The sequence below is a fragment of the Pholcus phalangioides genome, unplaced genomic scaffold, assembly GCF_987345545.1.
Source record: "Pholcus phalangioides strain wild (caught in Gottingen) unplaced genomic scaffold, Ppha-v1.0 ptg000007l_1, whole genome shotgun sequence".
NCBI lineage: Eukaryota > Metazoa > Arthropoda > Arachnida > Araneae > Pholcidae > Pholcus > Pholcus phalangioides.
The window spans coordinates 20,148,489-20,164,369 of NW_028301600.1; the positions used below are offsets into that span (position 1 = coordinate 20,148,489).

Sequence of the window (15,881 nt, forward strand, 5' to 3'; positions counted from 1 at the left end):
AATTATCATTTTTGCGCTATCATATTGTTATTATAGGTAAGTGTATAAGTACATATCTCTTCTACCTGTAACCACCGCGATGCTCACAGAGGGTAAGCCTAACCAAGAGCGTTAGATTCAGTAGATCGCGAGCAATTGAACAAGTCTCCAATTTGACTCCTCGTTAAGGTTACATTCAAGCTATACTCACAGAGCCGCCCTTAGGGATGTGCGACAGGTGTACCCCGCGTTTGAGGGGCTCCGCACTTACGGTATAATTTCTTTCAAAATTCTGAATTTTCATCAATTCAGGAATCATTTCTTTCATACATTCTGAATATTTGTCGATTCTGGAATCATTTCTTTCAAAATTCAGAATTTTCATCGACATCATTTGTGACACACTCTCAAAACTGGTACAGGGTAATTTTTGAACGCCTTTTTTTTTTTTAGCATTTTTTTAAATTGTAATCATACCTCTACCACGGGCGGTTGATGAGATAAAGGCTGCCTTAGCACTTACACAGGACACCGTGCATGTATGTACCTATAGAATTTAAGCTCTTGAAGGATTGCAGAGAAATTCTACCGGAACACTTGGTGGAGAGATTTTAGTTTTTGAATATATTTTTTTTTGATGTGGAGATTTGATCGAAGTCTTCAAGACTTTTGAAAGGATGGATAGTATAGATCATGTGTTATTATTTGTTTGTCAGGACTTTCACTTTTTCATGAAATGAAATAACTTTATAAAATTTTTCAACTATTTCTTCAGTAATCATCAATGATTTTCAACATAATTTTTATTGACCTTTTTATATCTTAAAAACAAAAGAAAAATCTTCAAGTGTGATTTGATACTTTCATCGGATGTTGGTCTTTTTTTGACAAAATTTTTTTTGTTATGAATAAATTTTGAATAAAACTTTATTGATGCAATATCAGGACTATATGATAAATGTGTTTACACATTTCAGCCAACCTTTAATAATTTCTCGTAAGAGACCGAATATACGTGTGTGTGGTCGAGTATTGTCGTTATCACACACAATTTCCTTTTATTCAAAAAATCTGCACCTCTCTGTTGCAAAACTTCATGCGATTTAGTTAGTCACTAACACTACACAATGACATTGATGATTTGGTTTCCTGCATAAAGATCTAAATAAACAATTCCCTTAAAAAATCACCTTAAATTATTTACTTTTCAGACACACACATTTTTACTTATTTACTTTCAAGTTATTTCTTTGATGAATAGTGGAAACATTCGATAACGGACACGCACGGGAACTAGTTTTGTCCAAGGGAGTGTCTGTTTTGGAAAGTTCGACTGTGTAAGAATTTGAGGATCCGGGTTCGAACCCCACCGGCGCCACAGTGGTGGTCGGCTGAAGTTGGTTTTCTGTGGTTCCCAACTTCAAGGCACGAATGCGAGCCGATCTCCCCGTTAAAAAGTCTCGCCACAGAGAGCAACAGGCCCACAACATTACAAATATTCAATCATTACACTTCACTCACAATTTGAAGTATAGATGGCAGCACTGAAATATCAGACACAACACTAGCTACACAATCAGACTGTTAGGTGCACTCACTTTGTTCCAGACTCTGCCACGAAAGCTGGGCTGGAAGAGATCTCGGGAACGGGATAAGTCCAGTGGTGGAACCCCTGGCGTTCATTCATTCATTGTGTAAGAATTTGATGTCGTTTGAGTTGGTTTTAACTGTGTGTGAGCTGTTTTTTTTTTTAGTTAAGTTTTTCTTATATTGGCTGTGCTTTCTCTATGGCGCATACATTCTGTTAATGCATTTAACTTTGAGGAAATCGTAATAGAATATGACGAAAATGCACATTTTGATTTCCTATTTTCGTAACGACCTAAAGGAATGCTACACAACTAATTAACACAATAGATGAGCCGAATGAGAACTCAAGCACCAACTATAATACAATGGGAAAGTTTTTACGTTATAGATACATATTTGTGTACGGACATACGGTAAGTTTCAACAAACATAACCTATTTCATGAAACCGAAAGTACTTTTTTTTGGAAAGTCCGATAAAACACCGTCAATCCAGCTCACTTTTGGTGGCCTAGGGACAATTACATGTTTTTGATGTAATAAAGAGCTTTTTTCCCATTTATGATTATGAATATACGGAATAGTTTGAACAACTAAGAGTAGACGTGGTCCTTTCCTCCCTGTGGGCAGGCCACGGATCTGACCACAGCCACAGCCCAGCACCCGGGCTGGCCACAGCGATACGAAAGGCTCACCCGACCCACCAAGCCGAGAAGAGTAGACGTTGTCTAGGAACTGGCCTGGGCACGGTAAAACCTTATTTTTATGGGAAATACCTATATATATTACTTCATTTGTTATATTTCCTTGGTTCCGAGACCGCTGTATGTACATAGTTTAAATGGCAACCGTATATTCAGTTACAAGCCGTTTTTCAATTTTCTACAGCTCGGGCACTTGGGCCTTGTTGCTTACAGAGGCCTTCATTTTTTTGGGCAATTTATAAGCGTATTTTAATAAATGATCATCACATTTCTGCGGTGAAATAAAATTTTGCATATATGTATTGTAGGTTTTTCTTTTATACCTGAATGGAAAGAGATTTTCTGCTGCCTTTTCACGATTAAAAAATATAAATAAACGCTATTATTATAATTAATCATCTATCTCTAGCGTGACCATATTTCATTGGGACAAATATGGGATTTTGATACGATAAATACTGGAAAATACGGGTAATTGCCAAAAAATAGTTGCCGATTGTTCCCCAAACCTCCAAAATACGCTGAAAAACATAAAGGAGAATTAGAAAGTTAAACTCCATTTAAGTTCATAATCTGCAACAAATCACGGAGCAAACCTACAGCCGGATGGAATAAACTTCTGAAGTTATAAATTTTCACATATATATACTATTTTGTATCTATAAAATTATGTTAATTACCTATATCTATGATTGCAGTACAGATAACGAATTCAAGTGATCTTTGTTGAAAAAACTGGATATTTTTTATCACTCAAAATATTTTTTTTTCTTATTTCAATGTCACAACGTCTGCACGACCTAAAACATTTTTCTAAGTTATATATTGAAGTAGAACGTCTACTTCTAGTTAAATCAAAAAGCGGAATTCGAGCATTCGCTGTCACCAATCGCAATACCAACAAGCTACAGTACACATGTTAAGAAGTCTCAGTAGAAAAGAACCCATGAATCGCCGAACGAAATCATGTATCACTACATAGTGTTACACTACGCAGAAGTAAAAACAATCGTTTGTCTTCGGTTCGTTGAAGTTCATGCATCATTTACGCATCGATCAATCTAATGTTTCATTGAGGTTGTTTGATCTATATGCACTCAAGCAGAGTACCAAGCATGTTACTTGTCCTAAAAACATTAAAGCGTTTCTCTCTTATAACGTAAGAAAGTGATATTCTATTCACCTATCGATCACATCAATCATTCAAGATGAAGAAAAGCATCCGGCGTTTGCTATAGATCCATACAAACCTCTTAATGAAATTACATACTCTTGATTTTTCATCGATCCAGACACAGCCGTCACACGAGAAATAGCAATCATGTTACTACAGGTCTCAGTTTACACTTTCGAAGCACAATCATTAAAATAACGGCCATCCAGGTATTCTTAGAAAATGCCAAATGATTGTCTAATTCATGTTAATAAATTGCTCGTCCCCCCCCCCCCCAAACGTAATTACATATTTTTAAATTATTCTTTCACTCCTGATTTTGCATTTTAACGTATCGAGTTACAATTTCCGCTTGAACTGCACATGTCTAAAATTACGGATGCTATTTAGGGCCAAATAAAAGAAAATATCAACAGGAAAAAGAATTATTAACGTGTGCAAAGATGCTTATTATGCCAGTAGTAAATTTAGACGCATATGACAACTATGTATAACATTTGCACGTACAAGGTACAAAATATGAGCATAAAGTCAAGTTACTAAATATCACAAAAACTGGGAGAAAAAGCCTGTATAAATATTTTAACCCCTAATTGAGTAGCTTTGCATATGTGCAAAGACTTCCTTAAACGTTCATTACTGCAGCCAGATTGAAGAATCGCCGTTGCACATCACGTGAGGTTATATTCCTTCCATTTTATATTTTGATGTTCCAATTAACGACAACTCTTTGTCTGTTGCAAAGCATGTGTGGCTATGATTTCACAAATTTTTTAAAATGTTTTGTGTGTTTGCATTTATTTATTTTTTTTACCTTGAAGTTTGCAGTCCGAATTTTTTTTTCTTATTATATACTTTCTTTGAATCACAAGCAAAGTAGTTATACAGTGAAACCTCGCTACAACGGGACTCGATATAACGATAAATCCATCTACAACGATATTTTTTAAAATCTTGTTTGGAATGTTTTTAGTCTAATGTTGAACTCCTCTCGATAAAACGATTTCCTTTACTACGATAAATTTCTTTTTAACAGTATTTTTTTTTGAGATTTTTGGAACCGCTATAAAAAAACGATATTTTTTTATATTTTGATCAGAATTGTTTCGAATTTAATTTTAACTTGGTCACTTGTTTTTATTCTTCTGAAGATGTCTAATATAACATCGATATTTTGCACAAAAGGATCACCGAAAGCAAAAGAAAGTTATTGGTGTTGCTACTTTCTGTGTAAAACACAAAAATGCATTCCGGTAAACTTCTTTACAGGGACAATGCTCCAGAGAGTAGATTTTATTAATAAATTTTCGAGGCGAATAAATGCATAAAAGCACATTTTCTGGAGGTATCAACAATTCCGATGCAGGAAAGATGACAACAGCAGCATAAATTTGATCACACGTAAGGATAATGTTGCCTCTCTATATATAACGATTATCCCTCTACAACGATATTTTTTTCTTGATCTACAGAATATCGTTATATAGAGGTTTCATTGTATATATATTTGAAAGTAATATTACTTCAATACACATTTACTACAATACATACTCGAAAAAAAATTTAGCATTTATAATCTCCATTTAAGTTAATATGGCGTGGGACGACCTCGCAAAATTATAGAAGATGGACAACGACGAGGCACACATACTTTGAATCATACAATGTATGCCATTAATACTATAAGGATACCATTTTTCTGTTCCGCAGTCAGAAATTTATTTTGTAGGGGGACAACTGGCATTTAGCAGATTTAGGAGGGGAACAAAGTGATAGAACAATAGACTTAAGCATGTTACTCCATACATTTCAGTCATTTACCAACATTTTGGAGTATTTTGATAAGTACTTTTAATAAACTGACTAATTTAATTAATACTTTTTGTATAAATGTTTGTCCTGAACGATGAGCAGTTACATCTCTATGAAGAACATGAATTTCGCTAATTTTGTACAATTTTCGGAACTCCGTTTTTTTACAACATCAAATCTGTTTTGGACTAATTTCGATCACGTAAATATTTGAGATTTATGACGTAGTTCAGAAAATAAAGTGAAGTTAATATCAAAGTTTATGAAGTCAGTGCGAAAAAAAGGGTTTTTCTAAACACATAAAAACTGATTACATTCGAGCGTAGTTTTGTTTTACGGCATTGCATGTTATCAAATAATACACAGTTCACGAGCTTGTGATGGCCTAAAGATTTCGTTTAGTTTTATCACATCTTTCACTATGTCAAAGCTTTTTCACGCACGGATTAGTTTGAAAAGATTCCAGCTGTAACTAATGCTGTGCAAACTATGCGAATTTCAAATATAATCGGGTTTATCACCGACTAGGTTCGAATCATCCAACCGTTATACAGCGCCCAGTATCAACTCATTATTCTCAGTTATCATATTTGATAACTGATATGGGAATCCTCTACTATTTAGAGCCTATTAAGGTGACTCCTTGTACTGCACATTCTCAATTCAGTTGAAAAAATTCGTATTATCTCTCTTTTTTTTCATTACTAAAACCAAATGACGGATTAATTCTGAGATATCTGTGTGAAGCGAGGGCACGAGTTTCCTCAGATTTCAAATAAATATTCATTAACAACTTTATTGGTTATGTTTAACAGAGAGATTAGAATTTATTTCTCTGTTAATGTGAAAATTACCATGGAATATGATGCTTATGTTTATAAAATAGCACTGTTTTGAATATAAGCTCGAAATAGCAGTAAAAGTGTCGAATAAAATTTACTGTAATTAACTTTATTAGAAACTAGCTATAATACCCGACGTTTTCCGGGTTTTCTTCAATTAGTGGAAGGATTGGAAAAGTGACAAACCACATTATACAAATACAAATACAACGCCACAACAGGCAAAATGCCCAACAAGGTGGCTGAGAAAAAGATGCCCATAAAAATATGGATGTCATATATTTCAAAAATATAGCAACCCAATTAAAAATGGAATCAACAAAAAATTGTAAACAATATATACACATGATAAAATATTATACAATGCCCATTATGAAGGAATGAACTACTATACATAATACTGGCAGCATTAAAGAAGTGACAAACCATTGTAAAGGCATATGCATGTCTGAAACACATTGTTAGGGGAACCACGGTGAGACCAAAATAAGTATTCTAAAAGTCATTGTTGGGAATCAGAAGCTATTGTTGCCCGACAGATTTTTGACTGTTTCGGGCATATTTGCCATGCACTGAGGAACTTTGAAAGTAGTCTATCATTCAAATCGGACTCAGTTTCGTATAGGTATATATAAAATTTGACGATGATCGGTCTAAAATTGTAGATTTGTATAGAGAACATACAGTCAGACAGACAGAAAATCAATTTTATACATATAGATTATTAAAAGATAGAGCTGAGAATCGATAAAAATTTGTAACTGCTTAATCAAAAAATTTTGACGATCGATTGATTAATAAAATTTTCATCGAATATTTTTGAACGCTAACCATTCATAACAAACGTAGTATATTGGTGACTATATAATCTTAACTGATGCTTAAAAAGATATTTCATTCATTTCAATCGCCTATTTTCTAGATGTGAACAATTATGGGAACAGATTAAGAAATTCTGGCTGCTCGCACATGAAGCAATTTAATATGCTAAACATTTCTTGTCATACCGGTACCCTGGAATTTCTTAAAACTCGGATCTTATCGGTTTTTTTTAGAAAATCGATTATTTTAGGTTAGTCACTGATTTCGAAACTACTTTCGAGCTTCATACTGTTCTAATTTCCTTTAGAAACTATAGGAAATATCTAAGAGTGGGTTTCGGCTCCTAAATGGTACTGGGAAGGACGGGGTACCTCGATGTTTACCGAACGCAAAAACTGCTGTTCACAGTGAAGAAAATGTATTTTGAGCTTTTCTCTTTTAAAACTCCAATCAAACTAACTCAATGTGGTACTGAAATCCTCATCAGCTTTTGCTGAATCAACTTGTATTTTCCAATGCCAAAAAATTTTATAAAATTATTGATTCAAGAATATTTAAACATAGTCACTTATCTAAAACGTTATTTATAGGAACAATATTATCTAAAACATCTCTAATCGGTTTCGTCAAGTAAATCAAGTTAATTTGCAAACTTTTAATGACAATATCGATTTAATTTTAATCGGATTGCTCAAGTCGATTAACTCAACTAAAATTTTTAACTGTTATTAATAATTGATTGATTAATCGGACCACAGCCCTAATAAAAAAATTTCCATTTGCAGCTCCCAAAAATCGTTGGGATACTGAAATATTCATTAAGATGGTTGGTTCGTATCAGAAATCTTCACCTTTTTTTCCAAGTTGCGAGCATCGTCCATGTTCACCATCAGAAGAAGACCATCCATACACTTGAATTCCGACGCGTATGCTAAAACTCAAATTAACATAATAATGAGTGTGATTGGGAGGTCCATCGATAATTCGTAAGTACGAAATCGGAAACAACCATTTCGCAATTTTTGATGCTCTCGAGCCAAAACGTCTCATCAGCTGCTTGTTTTCGTTGTTATGGGAAGATTCACTCACCACTTCGCTGAGCAATACTCAGAATTACGAAACCTAAGCTACGAACACGGTGTATATACAAGATTCATTGAAAGACTGGTGATTTGTGGAGGTGAAGATTACAAGGAAGAAAATTCATCACTGCCCCCACGGGGACTCGAACCCCGGTCGCACGAGTGCTCTACCATCTAAGCTATGGAAGCAGATAGAATATTTCAACCTTGGAGCGTATATATATGTTGAAAGACACCGTACATGGACGGCGTCAACAATCAACTAATAGCTCGTGAATGACATAGGCCAACCAGATGGCCACATGCATATATAAATGTCCTACAGTTCACGAAGGAACGCTTTCTAGAATCTTCGAGTACAAATTCGAAGGTAAGACTGTTGGACAAATTTCTAATACGAAGGTTTTTAACAGCTGGCTGATGCGAAGATATATTGAAAAAAGAGAAAGTTCAACTGCCCTTGCGGGGAATCGAGCTCCTTAGACCACTAGACTGCAAAGGGAACGAACAACTGTCTTTCCTTAGAGCTCGTGTGCACTGAACGGGACCGTACACGGACGATCGAACCTAACTCGGACCAAAGCTCACAATTGCTGACGCTGCTACCAGATGGCGACTTATCCGAGTTAGAGGACGTGAGTTCGATTCCCCATAAGTGTTGAATTTTCTCTCTTTTCTAAATATATCTTTGCATCAGCCAGCTGTTAAAAACTTTCGTATGGATAGCGGAGAGTAACATCATCCTCAAAAATTTCTAATATTCTTGACTGATCAAATCAACTCGTATATATCAAGTTCTTGAGTAAGTAAACGTTTCTGATGAAAAGCTGAGATCTGGAAGGCCATATGCAACGTGACACACAGACTGGTTCAGAGAGTGGTGTCAACTCAAAACATGTTTTTGTGCAAAGCCAAAAATGTGAAAAATAATTTGTGACTAAATATGCCATACGATACATTACGTAGATGCATAAGGGACTGCAGCTACATTAAACTGGGGAAAAAATTGTATGTTTACCATGTATAAAACTACGTCACAACAGATGAGAATAGAGTGCGACCGGAAAGCGTATGTTTTATAGAGACAAATGATTGAAAGTAATATTCATCGAGAAGAAAAAGTGAATTGCGATGGGAATGAATGACTGGAACACTTACTGACTTGACTTTAAGGATGAGCCAAGGGGACTGTCTTCGGCCAATAAAAGGGTAGCAAGTTACTGATGATTTAGAGAGAATTTGGTTTGGATGATCCGACCATATTCTTCTACCAATTCTTGAAAATCATTCATGCATTGATCATGTCTGAATGTTGATACATTTAAAAGATTTGGACTGGACGTCATCAATTCTGGACTGAAGCATCCACGGATGTTCGATATTTGAAGCTAATTTTATTATCTTGAGATCTTGATCGACATCAAAACTAAATCATCCTATTTTTAAGATGGATTCAAGAATTCACATTATGCTTGTCTGATATTGAGCGTATGTGAGAAATACCATATAATGCTATTCTTTTCATGACATTAGGCACAGATAAAAAATAGTGAATGCATTTTGGCATCAATCATCGTGAGCCAAATATTGATGCTAACGGTAACGTCTTTGAGGGTTGTACGCAAGATCGATTATCGGGGGAGAGGTACTAAAAGCTTAAAGCGGGCACAAGGAATTTCTTCCAGAGAAATTAAAATTACCAACCTTCACAAAAAACATTTAAATTAACAAAAATTGATTAAAATATCATATAAAAGTTATTTTCGTTCGATATTTCAATTTTTTTACGAAAATATTTAATACTTTGGTTTGTTTGGGACGGGTGCATGAATATCCCCATGCTCCCTCCTCACGTACACCAAACACCAACTCTGGCCATATCGCTATATTGCAATTTACTGCCATTAGTGAGATGGGTTGGAAGTGAAGGTGCTGTCTATCGGTAGCCACCTCGAGTTCGTTTGGGAAATTATCTTATTTATATCCTCTCTTGGGTTCGAACCCGGGACCCTGACAACAACCTTCACGATGGCAGACGAGCATCTTACCACCATGCCACTCGGGCTACGTACACCTCTGTCGTCTTTGCTAACATGTCTTCCATTTCAAGTGCGCTAGCACCAACTGAGAAATGATGGATTACGGTAGGCATTGCTGTTCGTTGCATCCAAATTCAGCTTATTAAGCAAACCGTTATTTTGCCAGCCATTTATTAATGTTGTAAGGGTAAAAATGAGCTTCTATCAAACTTTTGTAAATTTCCAATTTTCAACTTATACAAAAAAACGAGATTTAATTTTTTTTAATTAACAAGCCCATCATGAATTTTTTTTTTAATTCATTCCATCTTTCAATTTGAAAGATAATATTTAACGATGCACGTACACCAATTGTTTTGAGGTTCCCTGACAATTTTTATACATTTTGGGAAGACCAGATAGCACAACATAAAAATAATTTCGGAAATCAGAAAATCGCACCGTTATCTCGTACCACGAACCAACAATTTAATATTTCATAAGAGTTAAAAAATTTTGATCAAAGAAACCTTAGAAATTTCATCGTATTTTCATTCTTGGACGGTGAAATTGATGAATGGCGTCCGCAAAGAATCTTTTTTGAAAGAAGCAGTTTCTTAAATCTTCAGTTAACAAAAGTATTTGATTTCACTGCTACATATAGATTCTCTATCTATTTTGATGGATACATACATGAATATTGAATGTCATTTAACGAAAAATCCACAGCATACAAAAGAAACAGCATTACAAAAGTTACCTTAATCCTTAAATGCTCAATTTTTCTTTCCAGCTGATAATTTTTTTCATAGTTAATGACACAGGGGCGTAGTCAGAAATTTGTTCGCGGGGGACCACTTTCATTTCGGGGGACCAAAATGACAGAACAATAGACTTGGCCATCTTTTTCCTTTTTTTCGGTCATTTTTTCACATTTCGGGGGGACCAGACCCCCAAGTCTCCCCCCTCCCGCTGCGCCCTTTACAGCCTGAAAAATCGATCTCGAATTGTACTGCTTATACAGGGCTTTAAGGAGGCCGTATAGAGCCTCAAAAATCACCCATAAAATAAATGTTTTGAAGTAATATTACATTCTAAATATATAACTATCTTCTCTGTGATTCAAACTACGGTAAGAAAAAAAAATCGGGGTAAACTTCAAGGTAAAAAAAAAAAAGAAATGCAAACAAAAAAAAACATTTTAACAAATTAGCGAAATCACGGACACACATGGTGAATGTCTAAAGGACCATTTGCATACATACAAAGCTACGCACTTAACCCATTAACGCCGGTTGGTAAGAAAATTTGCCATTCGAAATTTTAATTTTTTTTCTTTACCAATATACTGAGTGGTTCCACTCAGTATTTTTTGTCTTTCAAAAAATCAAAGTCTTCTTTAATGGGTTAAGGGTTAAAACCAAAACTTGAAGATTTACTTTACCTTGATATGAATCCGGAATAATCAAACTTGGGCCGGTTGGTTTAACATTTCCTTGAGCATCGAAAGCTAATGCCCTGCCATGAATTTTACGACATGTGTACACCTTATAAAGCAATATGGGCTCCTGAAGATTGAGATTTGCTGTCGCTTGACATTTTTTGTTTTCCCCATCGTGAATCCTTACGATTTGAGGAAGCTCATATCTCTGAATGAACTCTTTTGCCGATATTGGAATCGGGCTCCACTTAGTACTTCTTCCACTGCTTATACTCATGCTGATGGAAAAGATTCACTTCCAAAGATTTACAATCACTCCCTTAAAATGTTACCACAGAAATGAACGAGACCTAGACCCGAGTCCAAGTCATTTAACTTTCGATGCAAGAAACAACATTTTTTTTTTATTAAAAATTCGTTTTCATCTCCAGCGAGAGAATCGACAAGAACCGAAACAAAACACGTCTTGTTTGGTGAACACACCACACACAATGTCTCAGTAGGCCAACCACAAATTAGCAACTGCCACACCAACCTGTCGACTGTTTCATAAACATGATCCAATGATTGTCTGTTTTACTCTCTTTGATGGAGAAAACTAGTGTATTCGTTTGAGAAGACAGCCACTGTATTTTGGTGAGGTAAAATGAAAATAATCCGGTCACATGTTCTTGGAATCGGCGAATAAAATTAATGGAATAGCAAACACACCCGACCTTGGAAAATGTCGTTGTTCTACTGCTCTACTCACTTATGGGAAGATGAAACGGAAATAACAAATGCCGCAAGCATGATATTTCACCCGTGACGTGTGGCTTGCTGTTTGCAGCACATGGTAACCAAGGCGTAGAGCAGAACAGGAATTCATTCTGTAAAATTAAGACGTTTACCCTCTTGTGTCTGGAGCACAAAGTATAAGTTCGATGAATATGTGTGTGTTCGACTTGCTGTTTGAACTTCACCACCAAACACGCGCCCCTCGTGCGTTGTTGTGATTTTGCATCTCGAATTCGAGGATCATCCAACCATTTTTTTTTATTACTTGTAACAAAGGCCGTGTGAATGTGTTCCTTCTTTCATATCTCAAATTTTGCTACAGGCTACGTTTTCGACAACTTTTCTCTCATTTTAACTCGTTAGAAAAAAAGTAAACCGAATTATGAATAGAACAAACATTGTCGTATTATCTTGACTTTGGACCGTACTTCCTGCTTATCAATGAAATCGGTATCTTGCGTTGTCTTTATGGAAAGAAAATGCTGTAATAGATGGTGATTTTGGATCACCGTTATCGAGTGTACGTCAAGCCAGCAGTGTCCAGTTCCAATGCGAAACAACCATTAAAATGCCGGTTGGGCTTACAAAAATTAAACAGCTTCAAGTTGACATAGTAGCAGAGTTCTTGATACGACAATAAATGTTTCATAGAACAGCTATTAGTTGAAAATCAGCAAGAGAAACGAGCTGAAAGATCAAAATATTTTCTGGGTTAGTATTTCATTGAAGTTTTTAGGATCCTTATACAGGGCCGTCGTTAAACCATCGTGGTCCCCGGGCAGAACAACACTATACTAGGGATATCTTTAGTGTGGTGTTGGGCAGAACGATTTTTCTCGGCTCCAACCCCGGGTTGAAATGCCTGCCTGCAAATTTACATGCTTACTCCCGAAAATTTTCTCGTTTTCATGAGACCACTCTACACTTGAGGCCCTAGAGCCGTGCACAGGTGGACCCATACGTTAAGACTTCACTGTCCTTGTCCAATCCTCAGTGGTATTCATTTTTTTTTATTCGAGCTTTAATAAGATTTCACTGTCTATGATCATATTATAAATATGATGGTAAAGTAGATGATCATATTATAACTCGGTAGTTACTATTGATGTCTTATAAAAGTTACCTTCATCGCGCATGTTGCTTGAGAGCACTTTGGTTTTGCATCCAACAGTTTGAATAATTTTGTAATCTTTTTATCTTGATTGACACATCAAGCAAAACTAATTCAATAACAAAATTTTTAATAATTATTTAATGATTTTACATTAATTAAGTAATATAATTAAATTATATATTATATATTTATATAATATAATATTTAATTATATTTATAAATATAATTATTAAAATAATAATTTTTATTAATAAATAATATTTATAAAACATTAAATATATTAATATATTATAAATATTTATTATATATAAATATTATATTATATATTTGTGTGTATAATATAGTTAAATATATAATTTAATTAATGATAACTAAATAAATTAATAAAAATAAATAAAAAAACAAAAATAAATAAAAACTAATTTCTCTGGATGGATCATGCGGATCGTTTTTTAAAATTAAAAAAAAAATTGGATTCGAGAATTCACATTATGCTAGTTTTAGTTTGATATTTTGTCTAATAGTTGCCATATAGCTGATCTCTTTTCTCATGCTCAGCATTTCAATCATGCTGAACATGAGAAAAGAGAATTCTGCATTACTCAAAAGTTGTAATGCCGAAAAATGCTGTTTTTACAAAAGGTTCCCTAACAAATTTATAAAATAAATAGTGCCTTTCTTTGTGGTAAAATAAATAAATATTCATTATTATGCATTATTCAGTACATTTTAATTAGTATATTTTATTTTTATTGTAAGCGTATAGCGCTGACGAAACTTTCAAGTACCAGGTTAATTAATTCGGTTTATTAATTCGTCGTGTATTAAATAATTTTTTGAATTTTTTTTCATTTTTAATGACCTACATTAACTAAAATGACCTACCAAATAATTTACATGGTAATTATCTCATAATTTCATAATGTGGTAGTGAAAGGGTTAACGACACTGTCCTAGAAGTTGGAATTTCCGCAATACGTGCATGTTTGGATAAAAATGACTCACAGTTGTGGAGCATGGGCGGAGATACTGGGGAGCGTGGGGGGGCATATTGCCCCCCCAGCATCAATAGTGGAGTTGACTCATCTAATGTATATATGCATATATAAGTTGACATCATCATCATCGTGCCCCCCCAGGAATAATGACCGTGCCCCCCCCCCCCCCAGACTTCCAAGTCTATCGCCTCCTATGTTGTGGAGTGTTGAATATTGCTCGTCGTTATGAAAACTAAAAATTCGGGGAGATGGCTGTTTTATATAAAATATCCATAATTATTTGTATTAGGCCAGTATGGGTCAACTAACCCCTTGGTTGATTTTCATTTTCCCCCAATCTTGAATTTTTGTGAGAAATGAAAATATTAAATAAAATTAATAAAACTCAGACTAATATGACTATATTCTTAGACCTTGAAAAGCTTTTGATAGAGTAGATCATATACCTTTTCTGGAAAACATTTATTGTGCTGGTCTGAGAGGGACTATAAAAACGGCTCTAGAGCAGTGGTTCTCAACCTTCGGATTGCAAGGAACCAGGTCGACTTTTTTCTGGGAGTGGAAGGCCCAGTGATACACATGATTTATGGTAAATAAATGGGTAAAAATGAAATGGTGAATCTCTTACGGCACGGTTTGACTAATGTTAGGGCCCGGTGGTTGAGAAACACTGCTCTAGAGCACATAGGCGGAGATGGACTCGGAAGTCTGGGGGGGCACGATGATGATGATGTCAATTCATATATGCATATATACATTAGATCAGTCAACTTCACCTGTGACGCTAGGGGGGGGGCAATGCCCCCCCACGCCCCCCCCCCCGTATCTCCTCCCATGTTAGAGCATCACTTGCACAAGGGCTCTTGTTACAATTATGACGGCCTCATCATCAGGTCCTAGTACGCTAACGTCATATTTTTCGAAATACAGTACATGGAATAATCGATACCTAAATGCACACATTGTTGCTGAATGAAATTAATTCCTATGATGACTTCTTGTAATTTGATATTATTATATGTTTTATTTACGTGAACTAACACTACTGATTCCGCGTGGTAAAAGATTCTCAGTATTTATACTATCTTTCTTTTTTTTTCAAACTTGAAATTCTTTAATGAAATTAACCGCTTTACGATCAGAAAGAAAAGCAAAACAAAACTTAGCATGACAACAAGCATCAAGGGAGGGGCCCGATTACAAGATGACCTTCAACTTTTATAGTGCGGTCGCACGTGAGTTATGATGGACACAAACGAAAGGAAAATTACTTTTCGTGCATTAGGCAAGAAATGTCGTGCTATGTTCTCTTGGTGCGATGAACACCCATGTTCTTGGTGATTTGCTGGTCAGATTGTGAACGTTTTCTATTTTTCATTTCGAGCTTGAGGTGGAAAGTTTCATTACAAGAGTTCCTTTTTTTTATTTTCATGAATACAGTAATATGAAGATAATTTTAACTCACATTTCTTTGGACGTCGTGTGAATCATTTTATGAATTTTTTAAATCCGTGTTTTTCGTTAGGGAT

At 35.2% G+C, this 15,881-nt stretch overlaps 1 protein-coding gene across 1 annotated transcript in view; it reads right to left on the reverse strand.

Annotated features, from left to right (window-relative positions):
• LOC149085038 (uncharacterized) overlaps positions 1 to 12,187 on the reverse strand; it is a 28,110-nt gene extending 15,923 nt beyond the window's left edge. Inside the window, exon 1 of the mRNA XM_089232800.1 lies at positions 11,467 to 12,187. Coding sequence (XP_089088926.1) covers positions 11,467 to 11,740 — 274 coding nt within the window. The 5' untranslated portion in view covers positions 11,741 to 12,187. The remainder of the gene's footprint in view (positions 1 to 11,466) is intronic.
• Positions 12,188 to 15,881: the final 3,694 nt, after the last annotated feature.